The sequence below is a fragment of the Urocampus carinirostris genome, chromosome 6 (assembly GCF_059441175.1).
Source record: "Urocampus carinirostris isolate Australia breed hairy pipefish chromosome 6, RoL_Ucar_1.0, whole genome shotgun sequence".
Classification (NCBI taxonomy): Eukaryota; Metazoa; Chordata; class Actinopteri; order Syngnathiformes; family Syngnathidae; genus Urocampus; species Urocampus carinirostris.
The window spans coordinates 13,592,788-13,612,511 of record NC_142354.1 but is presented as its reverse complement, the minus strand read 5'-3'; the positions used below and the strand labels follow the sequence as shown (position 1 = coordinate 13,612,511).

The following is a 19,724-nucleotide window of genomic DNA, read 5'->3' as shown; positions in this document are numbered from 1 at the left end:
TGTGATTCACATTCATCTTTTTTGGCCAATTGCAGGCTTTGTTTCGCCCCTCTAGCCTATGCGAGCCTGTAAATGATTAAAAGGATCCGCCCCCTTTACCTCCGAATAACTTTAGCCAATAGTGACTGATTCAAATGATGATTGACACATTGGTTAGGAAATGAAACGCCGCTATATAAATCCCAGCATACACCATTGAGGACTTCGCCTTCGGGGGAAAATGGTTTTCTTATAACCGTGAGTGTAGTAAATCCAGGATAGTAAAATATTTACAAATACAGAATAGTAAAACATGTTTTCTCTATGGCGTAGTGCAACCCAACATGTGATTCACATTCATCTTTTTCGGCCAATTGCAGGCTTTGTTTCGCCCCTTTCGCCTATGCGAGCCTGTAAATGATAAACAGGATCCTCCCCTTGACCTCCGAATAACTTTAGCCAATACTGACTGATTCAAATGATGATTGACACATTGGTTAGGGAATGAAACGCCGGTATATAAATCCCAGCATACACCGCGGACGACTTCGCCTTCGGGGGAAAATCTAGTCGGCGGCTGCTTGCTTTAGTTGCAAGACTTTGCGACTTAATACTGATCCATATATAAGGCGCACTGTAGCTTTTGAAAAAAATAAAGGCTTTTAGGTGCGCCTTATAGTGCGGAAAATACGGTAATTAAAACATTAAAGGCTATGTATTGATAAAATAATGTTCTCACCGTACATAATTATGTCAATTGGAGTGACATTCACAAGTACAGAATATTACGCTCATTTTTCACTTCTTTGGCTTTGTGACAAGTTTAACAACTTCAAACACCGTCATCCGATCCTTGTGGTATCAAATATCTGAGACCAAGCCCAAAGAGGCATGATCTGGTCAAGCGTCCCTGGTCCAGATAAAAAGAGGAGCTGATTGATTGCTCGTCCTCTATTCTCCTGCCCTCCTGCCTGCCTGGCTTGTTCGCCCCGCACTATGGCCGCTTGGCGGGCCAGCTCTGCGGCCTGGAGTTCAGCACGTGGGCCATACGTTGTGGCCATCCATAGCACGAGATCAAATCTCTCCACCATTCAAGTATAGTGACAGCATCAGATTTGATAACATGTTTGCTGGTTCTAGAAAATGAGCGTTTTTTTCTGTACAAGGTAATCTCCCCAAATCGACAGGCATTATCACAAAAACTTTATTTTTGTGCAAGTAACTTCCAGACATTCAGCAGTCGAAAACTCCCATAATCTGCGGCGCTGCCGCCGCTTTTTTCGATCATTATTTCTCTGTGTTAATACATTGTGTGTTCTATTTTAATCGACCTGAATGAATGAATGAAAACTTTATTTCGAACATAAAAATAAAAACAGGACAAAAACAATGAGTCAACAACGAAATAATGTCACACAACATGTTCGAAAAGGGGTAGTCAGAAGCAGATGCTTATTTTTCCTACCCCTTTATCTTCCCTATTAAATACATTTTATAGCTCCTCTTGTGTCCAATACAACAAATTCTCATGGATATACTTATTACATAGGTCAGATATCAATAATTATAATAGTTACAATAATCACATATTTTATACACTAATCTTCGCAATACCCATCCCTCAACGTCATAATGCGCATAATGTCACTGCGGCACCAGTGATAATATCAATAAAAATAAACACAATACTTATAACAGTTCTGATGTGATAATAGCACAATAACAACAAGTTAGCCATAGTTTGAAGTGCAGTAGTTCCAGTCTCCGTCATATCCCATTTTCTTCATCTCTGTATTTCGCCAGTAATGCTTTTTTGTATTTAAATTTGAACACATGGATATTTGGACATTGTTTGATTTCATTTTGCAAATTATTCCAAAGTCTGACTCCACACACAGACACACACATACTTCTCCTGGTGGTTCTCACCTTTGGGATTTTGAATTCACCACAGCCCCTCAAGTTATAATTTCCCTCTATCCGAGTGAATAATCTTTGTATGTTTTCTGGCACTATGTTTTTGTTGACCTTAAATAACAGTTGCGAAGTGAAAAATTTTATTAAATCATCCAATTTCAATAAATTGGACTGCATGAATAAAATATTGGTATGATCCCGATATCCTACCCTGTGTATGGCAGAACGAGAGAACAATATAATAAATACAATGCATTATAATGTAAAATAACTTTGGTTTTATTAAATATTGAAATGCTTTTAGATACCTTTGTTTGTATGTGTCTGATGTGTGTTTTCCAACTTAATTTATTGTCTATTATGACCCCTAAAAACTTAATTTCTGATACAATGTCTATTGTGACACCATCCATTTTTACTTCTAAATCTTGATTTGCCTTACGATTACCAAAGAATATTACTTTGGTTTTATTTAAATTTAAAGATAATTTATTTATATCCATCCATATTTTTAGGTTAATTAGTTCACGATTAATACAGGTTACCAAATCCATATAGTTATCATTTGAATAGAAAATGTTGGTGTCGTCTGCAAATACTACTATTTTCAATAGTTTTGAAACATTAAAAATATTGTTAATATATAAATTAAATAGCTTTGGTGCCAGGATAGAACCCTGTGGTACTCCACAACAGATGTCCAAATATTCAGATGAAAACTCTCCCATTTTTACATATTGCTTCCTCCCCGTCAAATAACTTTGAATCCATTTCAAAGCCACTCCCCTGATGCCATATCTTTCCAGTTTTTTTAATAGTATATTATGATTAATGGTATCAAATGCTTTTTTTAAGTCAATAAATACCCCGACTGCGTATCTCTTCTTTTCTATACTGTGGGTGATTTCTTCTACTGCATCAATAATTGCCATTGTTGCTGATCTGTTTGCTCTAAAACCATATTGACTTTCATTAATCAATTTATGTTTATCTACAAATTGTTCTAGTCTATTATTGTAAAGTCTCTCTAATATTTTAGAGAACTGAGGAAGCAGAGATACCGGTCTATAGTTTGTAAAAATGTGCTTGTTCCCATTTTTGTATATTGGTATAACTTTTGCTATTTTCATTTGATTTGGAAATGTGCCTGTTAGAAATGATAGATTACAGATGTAGGTCAATGGTTTCACAATGCTGTTTATAATTTGCTTAATTAGTACCATATCGATGTCAAAACAATCCACCTGGTTCATTTAATCAATTTTTTTGGGATTAGTAATTAATATTAGAACTCAAAGAACTCAAGTTTTTTTTCTTTTTATCAGAGTAGGAAATTCTAGCATCCTTCAGAAATAAAAAAAAGATTTATGCTTGAGCACAAGCAACACCTCGGGGCTAATTTGTTAACTGGATGCGGTAAAGAATAATTTGTTTCAATCCTAACGCTTTTCAAAAATAATGCTAGAAAAATCCTTACAAAGGTAAGCAGCTAATAAGTGCCAAAAACACCACATGGACAAGCTAACTCCACTTAATGGTCATTTGGGCTTCCGTAGTTAAAAAACTGGCAGCCAAAGATAATTCTTTAACGTTTTGTAACAGAATTACCAATTTTCTAAACCTAAAAGTCTTACTTTGCACCTCTTTGTCATGTCAGGTAATCTGTATTTCCACAATAAATAACCTGTCAGGAGGACCAGAACAGAGCAGGAGACCCCAGAGCGTTCGTTACAATTCTTTATTTGGGGAAGCGTACAGGGTTAGCGAGAGACGCGATGACCGTCGGTCGTCAGCAGCAAAGCCGTGAAGACAACTTCGGAACACGTAGCCAATAGTAGCGTGGGACGGAAGCAGGTCGAGTATACCGGGACTGGAGAGAAGATCGTAGCGTGGGACGGAAGCAGGTCGGATCGGAGGCAGGCAGAATCAGGTAAACAGGTCAAGAAGGCACAGGTAATCAGGAGAGTCATACAGGGTACAAATGTAATCCCCAGACGAAGAGGTCTCGGCGTAGCGTGCTTAAAAAGGGAACATAAACCAATCAGAGGGCGTCCATGTGATAGCTCCAGGTGACTCTAGTTAGCAATCACGACATAACCAATATTTGTCATTGATCACTGCTATCACAGTTGCTGCCTCCTGGGTATTTATATTGTCAGTGTCTGAAACTCGTGACAAAAGGTTAGCGGACACCAGGGCAGATAACTCTGAAAAGTTGCCTGCCCTGCCATAAAATTGCTTGCCCCATTTTTCGCAACTTGAAACACAATAAGACGACCAATCGCAAAAAAAAAAAAAAAAAAAAAAAACGATTGTTGCAGAGTATTATAAACAAAATATATAACAGAACAACAGTTTAAAATTAAGTTTATTATAAATCTACTTATAACATTAATTGCATGTATATGACATGGCTGTTTTCCATCTGCCATCAGTATGTACCTGTATTTTCTCATCTTCATTCATGCAATGTTTGCATTGTTTCGTCTGATCCAAGCCACATGAACTCCTCTTTCCACAATGCTTTTCCTGTACGTTTACGTTTTGTAGCGTCACACATTTTGCTAACTTCTTTTAAATCTTTCTTCTGGGGGTGAGGTTTTGGCTTGATTACTGGTAAGGATATATCAGAGTGTGCAGTTTCCTCATGCGTGAAAAAATAAGCAGGACATTGTGGTTCAGCCTTTAAGCATATTTATTCCTCAACATAAAGCAAACAACAACTTGGGTCCATTCAACACAACATGGCAATCAACAATTAGCAAAAATGGTGTGTGCGTAATGACGTCACAAAATAGAAAACGTCTTACCGCAATACCAAGAGTAAGAGCGCTATCAAATTGACAAATCTTAACAATTCCTAACCACTTAGCCATTTTTTCTTTTGTTCTCTGTGCATCTACTTTGGAAAATGATATGCAAATGCACGACCTTATAAGGCTCGGGAAAGTCCGGAAGCACCAAGTTATTCGATCCAGGATTCTGATTGGCTGATGAGTATGCAAATTGCCAAACGAACCGAAATTCTAAAATTTTCAAACGAACCGGTATCCCGAAATTCCCAAACGAACGAAGATTTTGAAATCGGAATAAAGCAAACGTTTTATTTGAAAAAAAAATTTTTTATTTCAGACACTGATATTGTGCTCTGTAAATGTAGGATTTTTCTTTTTTTTGGCATATTGGTAATTGTACTACTTTTAAATTCTATGTTTATTTTAAATTAGATGCTACTTTGGTATTCTGGGTATCTGCACTTTATGGGGCAACTTTGAATTTCATGACACTGTGTAACGACAATAAAGGCATTCTATTCTATTTTATTCTATTCTATTCTATTCAAGTCATGTTTATTTGTATAGCCCTTAATCACAAAGAGTCTCAAATGGTTGCACAGACCACAGATTATTGCAAACAAAAGACTATTATGACACCATCCCCTGATCTAAAACCTACATGAGGGCAAGGAAAAACTCAAAAACCTCAAAATGAGGAAAATGAAGAAACCTTGAGAAAGGACCACACATTAATCATTCTATTCTCTTCTGTTCATTTTCAACACTAGGGGCCATTATATAATATACACAGGGGCTTTTAAACCTCTGTCAAATCAATGTTTTGATAAAAACGCATGGGCAAATTGAGAGTTAAAAATTCTTTAATTTCATTTAAGACACTCCAAACAAAGTCACAAGTATGACCCGGCCTAAGATAAAAGGCAGGCAACATTGAATTCAAGATCCTTCTTGTCACGAGTTTCTGTGACAATAATAGCAACAGTGTGAGAACTTCTATATATAGTCAGCACAGTGAGGACGGAGCTATGTTGTGGGTGCGAGCAGACCCCACAGAGGTTAATATGTAAGCTACAAGTCCAAAATCCACATCACAGTGTTAAAATAACAAGAAAATAATCATGCAGTTAGTATTTATGGAGGTAGCCTGGTTCAACTTCACTTTGAAACAAAAAGAAATGTTTCGCCAAAGCAAAATATCACAATTTCACCATCGCTGCATTCAGCAACCAGTATAAGTACAGTAAACCCCCGGTATACAACGTTCCTCCGTTCTCAGGTGGGGATCGCCTGTCCTAGGGATCTACTTTACTTATAAATGATAAAAATGGTTAAGATTTGAGACATTGTTTAGTTTTAAAAATTGGGCAACACAGCACTGAGAAGAAAAAAACAACAATCATTTTATGACACTTTCAATTCTATCAATACAAACTTAAACTCACAAACAACCTAAATTTCCCAATAAATTACTTTGTGTGGATAGGGAAAATAAGATTTATGATACAAACATTTACATCAAAAGTAAAAAAAAAATGTAATTTCAGTTACAAAAGGCACATGTCAAAAATGCATTAATGATAGATTAGATTTATATTCTGCTTTTCTCACACTTTCTAGTATGAGAGGCACCGGCATGGTAAAACTACCTGTTACTTCAAACTAAGCCTGAGAAACCCATTACCTGAGAAATGCTTAGTCGCTAATATTGTATAGACTTTAGCAGTTACAGTATTCCCTCGATTTTTGCAGTTTATCCATTGTGTGACCACCCGTATTAAGTAAATTTCCGCAAAGTAGGAGAAATAGAATGCAGATTAAAACAATTAATACGCGCAGTCGTATGGATTACCGTGCAGGTGTAATTTCCCTCATCTGAGATTCTTTTATGATGCAAAGCACTGTGGGACTTGTAGTATTGAGGCAAAAGGTCCAACTTCCTAAAAAAGCCTTTTGTAGTTTCTCCCACCTCAGTGAAAAAACCCAGTTATATCCATCCACATATAGTGTAAGTCTATGCTACTCACAAACGCCACGTAAAGGGATTATTCGATTGTTTCTAGTCTTGAAAACGATTTATCGGGATTGCTCAAATCAGCGTGCAGGAAACAAATTGGTTTGTATTTCAAGGTGTTTGTAAAGTGGCGCCGTAATTCAGCAAAGTATGTATTTATACCAGGAAATTATTGATTGAAAAATAAAATCTGAGATACACCGAGGATTCTAAAGTCAAATTGCGAAAAGACGAGGAAATACCGTATACATTTGTTAAAACAGCACGTATTTTGAAAATATTACAACACTCAAAGGCAAAATATACAAAAACACATTGTAGTCAAACTTGTTGACACTAATTTCAGATGACAATGGTAACACGTATCAAATAAAAACCGATGTTTTCAGTGAATCCAATCAAACGAAGACAGATCATAAAACAATTATTTTGCTCATTGCAGTTATGAATTTCTTCACAGTCAGAGCATTTCATTTTGAGAACATAATAGCATTTATTGATGTATCTCAAAGGATGTACTCAGTTTTAATCTAAGTGGAGGAAAATCTGGAAGTCTCTTAAAGATTTAAGGCTCTTGGGTATGAGATTGTGGCTCTCTGAGAGACATTAAAAATACATAGGGACCTGTTTCACTTCAGTCCTGAAGATTTAAACCCCCTGAGATATGACATAAATTAGTTCTGGGTTTGGCATTTATCCTATGGCAGTTATCTCCCCGTGCCCCAGATAAAGTCATTGACTTAACAATATAGTATAAAGTAAGTACAACTTATGCGTAAGATGCTTGTATCCAATTAAAGAGCATTAAAGATATTTATGTAAAGGTAAAGTACGTTTTGATCTGACTGGTGTGGTGAGGTTAGTAGGTGGATGCAGAGGGCAGGAGAAGACAGCGATGGCATATTGAAAATGAAACTGATTTCAAAACTTCAACTAGCGATGATCTTCATTCCCATGGAAGATTTGCTTGCTTTAATCAAATCCTCGTTTTTAATAATAGTTCCAATCATTTCCAAATGATTGGTAGGGTAGCAAATCGCCTGCCCTTTTTTTTTTGATTACCGAAAGCTTCATTTCCATGGTTATCATGTTTTTGCTTCTCGCTTTAGGATCGCCTAAGACCCATAGCGAATAAATACAGTACAAAAAAATACAGTATTGTAGCGCCAATGCCTTTAGGAAGCACACGAGATTCCGAAAACGAATGAAGAGAAGACCATCGTGGGAATTAGTTCAGCCAGTATCAGGATTTTCAGGATGCCGGGGCGCAAACCAATAGCAGACGAGCCTTCTATATGACATTGACCGATAGCAACAAGGTATTTCAAACATACCTCTTCAAATTGGAAAAATGTATGGTTGGTCTTATATGGTGGTGAAAATTCCATAAGGAGATAAGATATTCCACACCATAAAGTGAAAACATCGTAAAGCTGGGACGCTGAATACCAGAATTTCCTACACCCAAAGAAAGTAGGCAATTTCATCTAGATCAACGGGATAATCCGTAAGGTGCAGTGGCTCTTTGATGTCAAACCTTTCCCCTTTATAGCTCTTCCAGCGACCGGCCGGAAGGTAAATATCCCGTTCTTGCTTCCCCGGCTCTAAAACGGGCGCTACCATAAGATCGTCACCGATCAGAAACTGGGAGTCAATTTTATAGGCCGTTTCGTCGCCTGTGGCAATCCACCACAAAGGCCGTATGATCGGGTCTCCCGTGTCGAGGACTTCTCCGGCCAGTTCTAAGACCCGAGGAGCAACGATGCTCTGGTGGAGAGCTGTGTATTTCCGGGCGATTTCGACAACCTCGTTGTCATAAGCCCAAGGCGGGATGGAAAACTGCATGGACGGCATGAACGCCGACAGCTCCAACCAACGGATGTAGAGTTCCCGGTCCGGTAGGGACCGATTTCCGTCGGTACGGTTCAGATAGGCGTTACCTCCTATCATGTCCGGTAAAATGAACTGATAGCCCAGAATGCTGATGGTAAGAACCGTGGGGATAAGAGATTTGAGACCCATCTCATAGCCCCAAACAGAGTCTCTGTCAATAGGCCTGAAGAAGCAAGATATGTTCTGGGATTGGTAACCGCTCCGTAGTTCTGCTCTGTCGTTGTAGGGAATGGCCATCTCGGTGTAGCGTCTGGTGAAAAAACTCGGATCTCGGATGGGAGTTCTGGTGCTGAACTTCCACGGTAGGTAGTTGGTTTCACCTGCGTCAAACTTGAAGGAAGACACCCCGTATCTAGAGCGGAGGGAACGGAGCTGTGAGGAAAACCAATCACGGGCTTCGGGGTTGGTGAAGTCAACGATCCCGCCGATGCCGTTCCACCAACGGACCAAAGCAGGCAGCTGGCCGGTAGGTTCTCGAACAAACAGGCCCCTTTCCACACACGTATGGAAGTTCTCCGAGTTATAGTTTACGAAAGGGTGAATCCAAAGCGACACGAGAAATCCCTGAGATTTAAGCTTTTGAAACATAGATGACGCGTTGGGGAATTTTATACGATCAAACTCAAATTCTCCGTATCGGGGTGTGTAGCGATCATCCAGCTCAAGGTGGCTGCAGTTAAAGTTATACTTCCGGATGTTGGCGGCGTATGTCAGAAGTTTCTCTTGATTAATATCAGTTTTGTGGAGAGCCCACGTGGACCAGATTGGGTGCTGGAACATGGCTTTCGCGGGAACTTTGTTGGGTTTGTTGAAGTATCGACGAACCATGTATTTGTGAATGGACGTTACATCCAAGCCGACGCAGACTCGGTAACTGAGTTCGGCACAGGGAGCCTCCCCTGGATTCGGCTTAAAGGGACTGTCGTTGTACCTCGCTTGGAAATACATGGTCTTCTCCGTGTCGTTCCATCCCAAGTGGAACGGTACCGAATTGTTGATTTTGATAGCCGTGGCGTTGGACGAAAGCCAGTAGCTTTCTAAAATTCCCCCAAACTCATTGCGATTGGAGTAGATGTCGCTAGTGACGAAGGGTTTGGGCGACTGTTGTCCGGAAATGGAAATGGGCCAATGCTGAATGGCCGACACAGCGCCACCATACCAGTGGGCGAACTTGTACGTCATGGCGTGCGCCACGGAAATATCGGGAACCAGTTCCTCCCAACGGACACGGTAACACTGGACAGTGTCTTTTGGCCGCACTGTCTCGATGAAGAAGTTAAGGGTTCTGTCGGTCGTACGACTGCAGCTGAGGAGCTCTCCTTCTTTGGTGCAGGAGTCCAAATCCAAAGTTCCTGACCTGCCAAGGTGTAAACATATTGAAGGTTTAAGATAGTGTTAGGATTTTAATATTAAAATGTACTGTTTACCAAATTGTTTGAATTAGTTATCTGACTCCATTAACCAAAAACAACCTGCATCCTCCTAACAATGCGCGCTCGTTTTTTGATGGGAAAATATGGACAAGAGACCGGCATTTCCACACGGGGGCAGATTTAATTTCTTAAACAATTTGACTAAGTGAACTCCATCGAATTAGCCGAATTAGTGTCGCTTGAGTCTCCGTCCAGCCTCCTCTCTCTATCTTTTTTTTTTCTCGAACCACGTCTCTCCACAAGCTGGTGTGCCGGCTCCTCCCATGGGCGTGCCAGGAAAGCCCCCACGTGGGGTCCACCCCCTTGCCTCGATGTCTGGAGAAACTCAAAACAATGCACAGCGTTTACCAAAACAATGCCTGACGTCCTTCGTCAGAGTCCTGTTATCAAAATTCCCCAGCCAAAACATTCAGAATTTGGAACAGGGAGACCTGAAGCCCACTCAATGAAAATCTTCATTGCACTTGATAAATGTAACTTGTATTTAATCGTATAAAATCCTTTATAGTAAAATGTATAAAATCCTTCAATAGTCCTGGAATTCTTTCACAATGGCACGTTTAACTTGTATGTTGAGGTCATTGGGGAACGCATTTAGCTTTTGAGAGTCATATTTCAGTATTAAGAAGATAATGCATGTACACAGGCAACTTGAACTGATCGAGACCTCCGGGGTTACTGCAACCCCAGATTACGATATTTTCACATTACAAAGTGACGCACGATGTTGTTAGATCCCTTTGTTATGGCATTCCCCCCATCTTACGACACAAACAACAAAATTAATCGCATGCCTAAAAACGTACAAATTTCTACATTGCGGTTTTTGTGTGTAAGTCTCTGCGAGCCATGTGCCCCATTCGTATCTGAGATGCTTGTCTGCGATTGGTCGATTTCTTAAAAAAATGCTGGTTTGCTATTGGTAAACGTCAAGGCTTCAAGAATATGCCGGTATTACATTGGCTGAACTCCTTCCCACCATGCCCCGCCTCTCCGTTAGGCTGCAAGGGTTGTTGCAATAACAAATAATACACAGATATTGTCGACATAAAATATAGGTTATAGGTTATTATATAGGTTGCAGATCAAATCTCAGAGGGAAGAACATTCCACAGCACCGGGGCCCGAATGGAGAATGCTCTCAAACCTGCGGATCTCTTCCTTGCTCTTGGGATCACTAGTAAACCAGCAGAAGTTCTCACACCCCTGGCCTTAGCTAACTAACATAGGTTCAAGTCCCCTTGCAACCCCAATCTCTGTCCAACCCCGGGGTCTACTGTCCAAAATCTGCTGCTCTACTCACCTAAAATCCATCCTGAAGACAATGGCCCCTCCCTGGTTGCGTATAATGTAGCCATCTTTATTAAGATCCAGCAGCTGAGTCTTGAGCAGCTCGGCTTTCCGCAGCGAAGCGATGTAATAGGACCAGGCGGCCACGGCTGCGATCACCAGTATCAGGCCAAGAACCCCGGCTCCCACTAAGGGTCGCGTGTCCTTGCTGTGTTTCTGCTTGGGGATAACATCTGTTATTGTGCCCCCCGCTCCCCCCGGTACAACCTGGTACATGACTTGTACTGTTGGCTGCACAAATGCTTGGCTATACACTCAATAGATCATTGAGAAGTTCTCGTGGGAATCCGCTTAGGCTTTTTTGGTCCGGTTTTAAGTCTGTCGGAAAAGAAATTGGATGTCAGGGCGACATTACTGAGACAGTAAAGCATCACTTTTCATATTTTCTCCAGGCCTTTATTTTGACAAGCAACTATTTCCACATAAACCTTCCGATTTATTCGTGTTTAACGTGCATGTTTCCCGCCTAAAAGAAACTGGTACCGTGAAAAAAATTGAGTGATGATGAGAAAAAATCGAATGTATTTTCCAGCTCGGTGACCCTGAGGGTAGGGCGCCCGCTCCGAGACTGGGAGGTTGCCGGTTCAAGCCTCGTCAGAGTCATACTTATTACATTGGTACTCATTGCCTCCCTGCTTGGTGCTCGGCATTAGGGGTTGGAATTGGGGGGTTTGGTCACCTAATGACTCCCAACACATCAGTTGGGTTGAGCGAGGGGGTTGGGAATCAAAAATAAGGGATGCGTGTCATACATAAGTGCACGTTATACACGAATATATACGGTGGCTAAAGCTTAACATCGTGCAGGTTTGTTACGTTTGTCGAGCGAAAATTTCAGCTTTCCCACAATTTTACATTTTCAAAACCCTATGTTTATTCCCAGTGAAATGTAAACATTTTGTCATGATTTGCCAATTGCGCTTACTTGCGCTTACTTCTTCAGCCCCAGCTGCCACTCGTTCCCAAATTAGTCCTCCTCCTATTTAAACACGTCATTCTTGTTCTCTCCTGGTCAGTCCGTCTGTGAACCTCAGCCCAGGCAAGGCAAGCACTTTTGACTCTGACTCCCGTTTTGATCCAGACCTGTTTCCTGTATCGATACCTGACCCAAGCTCCGTTCTCCTGTCCCGGCTAGTTGTATCCTGATCCTGTTTCCTGTATCGATCCCCGAACTCTGGCTGCCCGCTGGTCCCAGCTGCCCGACTGGTTCCGATCTCCAACCACGCTCCGTCTCCCGCCCCGGCTGCCCAACTTGTTCAGATCCCCGACCACGCTTCGTTCGCGAGGGCTTCCCGCTCCTCCTGCCCAGCGAGCAACAGATGGCTGTCTTTTTCCTCTCGCCCTGACTTCCCTGATCCCTTAATAAAGCATTGTGTGAAACGTTACGCATTTGGGTCCCCTGCTTGTACCGGCCGTGACACATTTTCTTCTGTCTTTTATTATGAAATGCATTTACTTCCAATAGGGATGCAATATTAGTTTATTTCTACCGATACCAATGATCGATAAAATCGTGTTTCCGATAATCTTCTAAAAATAAAAATACTACCAAAATCCAATGATCTAATTGTTATAAATTTGATATTGATTGTGCATCCCTAATTTCCACAATTAAATATTTTCAAAACTTTCTATTTGTTCCCTGTTAATTATAAACATGAGATTTATATTGTAGAAATTTGAAAGTTATTTTGATGATTTTTCCCGCAACAATTAGGAAATAACAATAAAAAATACTTTATTAATGCTCTTCTTTTCTACTTATTAAAACGCCATTTTTAGTTCTTATTAGTGCTTATGCTTGCAATGAAGAATGCTTTATTATTGTGTCTATTTAAAAACCCTGTTCTTAGTTCTCATTAGGGTTTAGGCTTGTAATGAAGAATGCTCAATTAAATGGTATTTATAGTCCTTATTACTGCTTACACTTGCGATGAAGAATGCTTTGTTATATAAATATTTGCCAGTTGCATTGAAAAATGTGTACTCGTATCTAGGGTGGGCAGCACGGCGGCGCAGTGGTTAGCGCTTGTGCGGCACAGTTCATGTCATGGGAACCTCCTGCGTGGGTTCAAATCCAGCTCCAGACTTCCTGTGCGGAGTTTGTATGTTCTCCCGTGCTTGCGTGGGTTTCCTGCGGGCACTCCGGTTTCCTCCCACGTTCCAAAAACATGCATTTCAGGTGAATTGGCCGGTCCAAATTGTCCCTGGGTGTGAATGGGCGAATGAGTTGTCTGTCCCTGTGTGCCCTGCGATTGGCTGGCAACCAGTTGAGGGTGTCCCCTGCCCACTGCCCGGAGATGGCTGGGATGGGCTGGAGCGACCTTAATGAGGATAAGCGGTACGGCTGATGAGATGAGATATCTAGGGTATCAACATATTTGGAATGTTTGCTGGTGCTAAATGTTATTGCACGACTTTTTATTGCAATATTGTTACAGCGCACAATGTTGAATTGCGCTATTGTTACTTAGGCCAGTGTTACATATTTATACTAGAGTGTCATGTCTAATCTTGTTGCAAACAATGATTACTACATTGTTATGAATGATAATAAAAACAATTGAATTCTATTATTGCTTATCCTTTCAAAGAAGAATGCTTTTTTAATGCGTCTATTTTAAAAAGCTATTTTCGGTATTAGTGCTTACACTTGCAAAAGAAGAATGCTTTATAAATGCTTCAATTTTAATACCCTACTTTAGTTCTTATAACTGCTCATGCTTGCAGTGAAGAATACTGTTATTATTCTATTTTATAGAATACATTTTTATTTCTTATTATGGATTACTTTTGCAATGGAGAATGATTTATTAATTCTAACATTTTAAAATGCTATTCTTAGTTATTATGAGGGCTTACGCTTAAAATGAAGAATGCTTTATTAATGTATTTATTTTAGAAACCTATTTTAGTTCTTATTACTGCTTATGCTTGCAATGAAGAATACTTTATTATGATTCTATTTTCTAAAATACTTTTTTATTTCTTATACGGATTACTTTTGCAATGAAGAATGATTTATTAATGCTTCCATTTTAAAATGCTATTTTTAGTTCTTACTATGGCTTACGCTTGTAATGATGAATGCTTTATTACTTTTTGCATTTTCCAATTATTAAAATAACTATTTTAGTTCGTATTAGGTAATGAAGAATGTTTTATCAATGTATCTATTTTAAAAAGCTATTTTAGCTATATGTGCTTACGCTTCCAATGAAGAATGTTCAATATATGCTTACATTTTGAAACGCTATTTTACTTCTTATTTGTACAAATGCTTGCAATGAAGAAGGTTTTATTATTATTATATTTTCTAGTTACTAAAATATTATTTTATTTCTTGTCAGTGATTACTTTTGCAATAAAAAATGATTTATTAATGTTTTTTTTTAATTATATTTTTAGTTTTTACTCAGGCTTACGAAGAAGAATGCTTTATTCATTCTTCCATTTTCCATTAATCAAAATAACAATTTTAGTTCGTATTAGGGCTTACACTTGCAAAGAAGAATGCTTCATTAATGCTTCTATTTTCCGGTTAATTTAAGTTATTTTTTGTTATTGATCGCTTGCAAAAAGGTGGACTTGAATGTTAAACTGGCGAGTTCAACTTCACTCATTTAAAATCTGAGGCCTAAGAGCTGTGCCAACGGAAGGAGGCAAAGGAAAGCATACTAAACCTCCTGCTTCACCAAACAAACAAAAAAAGCCAAGTCGGAAGAGAACTTTTGGAAGAAAAACATCAAGAATTCGCACGCAAGATTACCAACAGCAATTAAGAAGAACTAACTGTGAATTAAAATGCACATCAGATAAAAACGTAAGGCAGTTCTCTCTAATTCCCTTTACAAGTATTTGACTGATTCTCTGTTCTACCAGCCTTCTGTATGGATTTTCTCCAAGTAACACGAGTGATAAGATAAAGCCATCATTAATTAACCTGGCATAGATATCTGATCCCTCTCCAGCTGTGGTAGCGAAGCAGCAAAACAAAAATTAAAAAAAAGAGGAAATAAAGATACAAACGGTGCAAAAACAAGAAAAACAATGACACTTATTTTATTCTGAAACGTCTGGGAGAATGTCTTTTGCATTGATGACAAGACTGAAGCTTATCAGAACTCTGAAGTCATCACGTTAACTTTTCTCAGTAGGAGATTAAACCTCCGCTGGTCCTCGGGTCAAAATGACCCACCACTGTGTTGTTAACAAACCCCAAAATCCCCTAAATTATATTTTATTCAACATAAAATATTTAGTTTTCCTAGATTGGTCCCAACAGTAGAACACTTAAAATGTTATTTTTTTTCACTCGTTTATTTAAGTACAAAAAAAGGTCCTAAAAATGAGGACAAGGCCAGCTTTAGGGGCCAAACAACAAGATACGAAAAGCTTAGTGAGAGTGTGTAATAATTCACCACTATAGGGCGTTGTATATTGGAATGGAGCTGAAGAATGTGTATTCAAAACCTTAAGGATCACAATTAAAAAGCCTTATTGCATATTTTCTTGTGTAGCGCCAGGATCTAAAACTTAATCCGTGACAAAAAAGACTGAGCGAGCTTGATACCCCCGGGGCGGCTGAAAAGAGCAACTAGCTGGAGTTGGTCAGAGCTTGTCCAACTTAAACAACTAGTGTGAGAAAAGCTACTAAAATTACATGCAAGCCAAAACTAAATGATAATTTATCATTGGTTTCTTATAAGAAATGAAATGATCTGCATTTATATAGCACTTTTCAAGTCAAGACTTCCCAAAGCGCTTTACAGTGTGCTTCACATTTCCCAATAGTGGCCGTGCAGCCACGTAAGGCGCAAACCTGCTTATTGGGGGCATTAGGGGTTAAGTGTCTTGCCCAAGGACACTTCGACATGTAACACAGAGCCGGGATTCGAACTGCAATCTCTTGATCCCAAGACGAGCACTCTACCTCCCGAGCTATGTTATTCTAAACCAGGGGTGTCAAACTCGGGGGCCACACGATAAAACAAACATTCCCTCGGGGGCCAAACTAGTCGATTAGAGAGATAGAAAAAGACAGAGAGAAAGGGAGGGAGAGAAGCAGAGAAAGGCGGGACAATACAAGAGAGAGAGAGAGAGAGAGAGAGAGAGAGAGAGAGAGAGAGAGAGAGAGACTGTGATAAACAAAATAAATAAAAAGAGAAATAGCGAGAGAGGGGGAAAGGAAAGGGAGAGAAAGAAAGAAATCCAAAGAGAAATGGAAAGAGAGAGCAGAGAGAAGGGGAAAGTAAGAGAAGAGAGAGAAAGAGAGAAAAGAGAGAGAAAAGGAAAAAAGGAAGGAGCAAAATGAGGTAAAAAGACACATAGAGGAAGAGACAAAGAGGAACAAAGAAAGAGAAAAGAGAGACAGGAGGGGTGAAAGAGAGGGATAGAGTGAGAGAAAAGGGGAGGAAGAGAGAAAGAGACAGAAATAAAAGTACAGCATTTGTAAGAGGCACCTGGCTTTGTCAACATTAAGTGGAAATATTTCGACCTGCAGCTTGTTTTTCTCTTGCGCTTCTCTCAGCATTGTCCCACGGGCCAGATTCAATCCCTTAGCGGGCCTGATCTGGCCCCCGGGCGGCCTGTTTGACATTCCTATTCTAAACTAATGTCCTGTTTTCGCCATACAATCGAAGAGGTTCACTGAGATTATTTTAACCCTAATTTAATCATTACAACCTGGTAATAATAGGGTAATAACATAGTAATAACACAAGTTGTTATTTTGAAATGCCTATCCGAACCTCGCACTAATGAATAACAAAAAAGTAGCCCTTCAATAAAAATAGAAATAGTACGTCAGCATCGATCTGTACCACGAATGTTTAACTAAACGTAACTTTTCATTCAATTTTGCACAACACTGGAATTGTTGTTTACTCCGGTCAATCATAAAAACCAATCAGCGACATTTTTATTTTATTTTCAATGCAAAATACCGTGAGAAATATCAACATCTCCATTCCCATCGTCTCGGACAGACTGACAACAAACACAAAACATGCTGATGGAATCAAAACTCCAGATTGTGAAGAATACATAACGAGACGCGTGCAATGGTTGTGACGTCACCGCGATAATAATTCATTTGGAATACACGATAGTTTTATGAAGAACGGGGTGCATTCTTTACGAAAAACAATCGCTTTTTCCTTCTATTGGCTCACTCGAACCTCATTCGCGTCGCGTGCGCGTGAATTAAAAGAAGCGTGACAAAAATAACGGAGGTGAAAGAGCCATAAAATTTGGTGAAAGTAGCCGCTAACGGTCACATGTTCGTAATGGTTTAAACTTTTAAAATAAGGATGTTTTTTTTCCTACCGAACCGTGCAGAAACGAAGAGGGGCGGACTTGTTGTGCCACGCAATGTCCAAGTCAGCGAGGGAAAAAAAGGAAAAGTTTCAAGACGTGTTGCAAATCTGCCTTGCCCCCCGCGCGTTGCATCGTGGGAAATGAAGTTTGACGTGCCTCACCGTAAGCTTCTTGAATTAAATTTTTGTAAAATGATAATTAGAATACAATTTACATATAATGTGTCATTTTAATCATTAGAAATACAAATAAGACTTAGTTTATGGTTATGTGCCATTTTAATAATCACAAATATAAGTGAAATCCGTTTTTTAAATATTTTTTAAATAAAAAATAAAAGGTCTTCCCTAATGCAACAAAATACTTTTTTTTAATGTAGAACTTCATAAAATAACTCCACAAAAGTAAAGTTAGGATGAAAAGAAAACGTTTCAAGACATATTGCGAATCTGCCTTGCCCCCCCGCGCGTTGAGTTGTGGGAAATGACGTTCGCCGTGCCCAACCGCAAGCTTCTCAAATCAAAAATTATTTTTTGTAAAATTATGATTATAATACAATTTACATATTTAAAATATGTGAACTTTAAATACACAAATAAAACTTAGTTAAGATAATGTGTCATTTTAAAAATTAAAAATATAAGTGAAAGCTGTTTTTTAAATATAAAAAAAAACAAAAACAAAGAAACGTCTTCCAAATGCAACAAAAATACATTCATTTTTTTTCAGTTAGACCTTGATAAAATAACTCGCAAGTAAAGGCGGGATAAAAAGAAAACCTTTCAAGACATGGCAAGGCGCTGAATCCCTAATGCCCCCAATAAGCAGGTAGGCGCCTTGCATGGCTGACTCCCTATTGGTGTAAGTGTGTGTGTGTGTGTGAATGGGTAAGTGTGAAGCACATTGTAAAGCGCTTTGGGAGGTCCTCATTGACTTGAAAAGCGCTATAGAAATGCAGATCATTTACCATTTACCATGTTGCGATCATACTTTGCCACCACCATTGTATTGTGGGAAATGAAGTTCGCCGTGCCCATACCTGTCAACCTGTATGTTTTTGCCGTACAAAGTACGTTTATTATGCATTTTAAGACGTGTACGACGTACGACAAAATCTGTACGAAAAAATGAAAATGTATCAATTATGGGTACCATCCGGTATACACCGACTATCACGAAACGGCAAATCAATCGAGTCAAACGAGTTCGCCGCGGTAGCCTCTATCTCGGTATCGTTTTTTTTTGTTGCAAACAAAGCGAGCGGGTTGATGCTACTGTGCGCATGCCTCTGCCGCTGTAGTGCCCAATTTTGACTCCCCTGCAAAATCCCCTCACCCCTTCGCATGAACGCGCATTCTGCTGCGCTTCCGACAATAACAATCTTATTCTTAATAATACGCTTATTATAACAAGGTCACAAGTCTACAAAGGTTGGTATTTTCTGTCCCTATTAAACAGTCTGTTTGAAATTTCAAATACAAGCATCAATGGTTGATATTGTGGTTTGGTTTAAATTTAAAGTGTTTTTAAAGGACATTTTAGTTACGCTGAAAACGATTGTTCCTGATTTTTATTTTTTATTTATTATTATTTTTTTATTTTATTATTAAGAATATGTACAGAGTGATATAACGAAACACATGTACAATGTAATATGATAAATTACATAAATAAACACATTTGAAAAAAAATATGGTGTAAGATTTTTTTGTATATTGTAAGGGCTTGCCAATTTAAAAATTCATCTTCGTAAAATGCATATTATAATACATTTCACATATTAAAAGTATGTAAAATTTAAACAAATAAATAATACTTGGTTTACGTTTTTGTATATTCTAATAATTAAATAGACAAATTAAAACGTTTTTATTGTTGCTGTGTTTATTTTTAACTGATAATTAAAATAAAATACAAATTAAATTAAAGAAACGTCTTTCCTAATGCACCAAAAAACATTTTTTTTTTTAAATTTAGAGCTTGAAAAAATAACTACCGTAAATTCCGGACTATAAGCCGCTACTT

The 19,724-nt window shown here is 38.9% G+C and overlaps 1 protein-coding gene across 1 annotated transcript; it reads right to left on the bottom strand.

The window, feature by feature from the left end:
- Positions 1–4,573: 4,573 nt before the first annotated feature.
- myorg (myogenesis regulating glycosidase) lies at positions 4,574–17,784 on the bottom strand. Its single transcript, XM_088337963.1, has 3 exons — positions 17,709–17,784; positions 11,335–11,699; positions 4,574–9,955 (listed from the first exon to the last, which is right to left on the bottom strand). Exons 2-3 carry the CDS (start codon positions 11,595–11,597, stop codon positions 8,164–8,166), a joined length of 2,055 nt encoding a protein of 684 aa, XP_088194089.1. The 5' UTR covers positions 11,598–11,699; positions 17,709–17,784; the 3' UTR covers positions 4,574–8,163.
- Positions 17,785–19,724: the final 1,940 nt, after the last annotated feature.

What these genes read in the sequence shown, in the direction of transcription:
- myorg (XM_088337963.1), bottom strand. Translation starts at nt 11,597, where the DNA reads ATGTACCAGGTTGTACCGGGGGGAGCGGGGGGCACAATAACAGATGTT. An exon ending in GTCTTCAGGATGGATTTTAG is followed by an intron (nt 9,956 to 11,334) that starts GTGAGTAGAGCA and finishes ACACCTTGGCAG; the next exon opens with GTCAGGAACTTTGGATTTGG.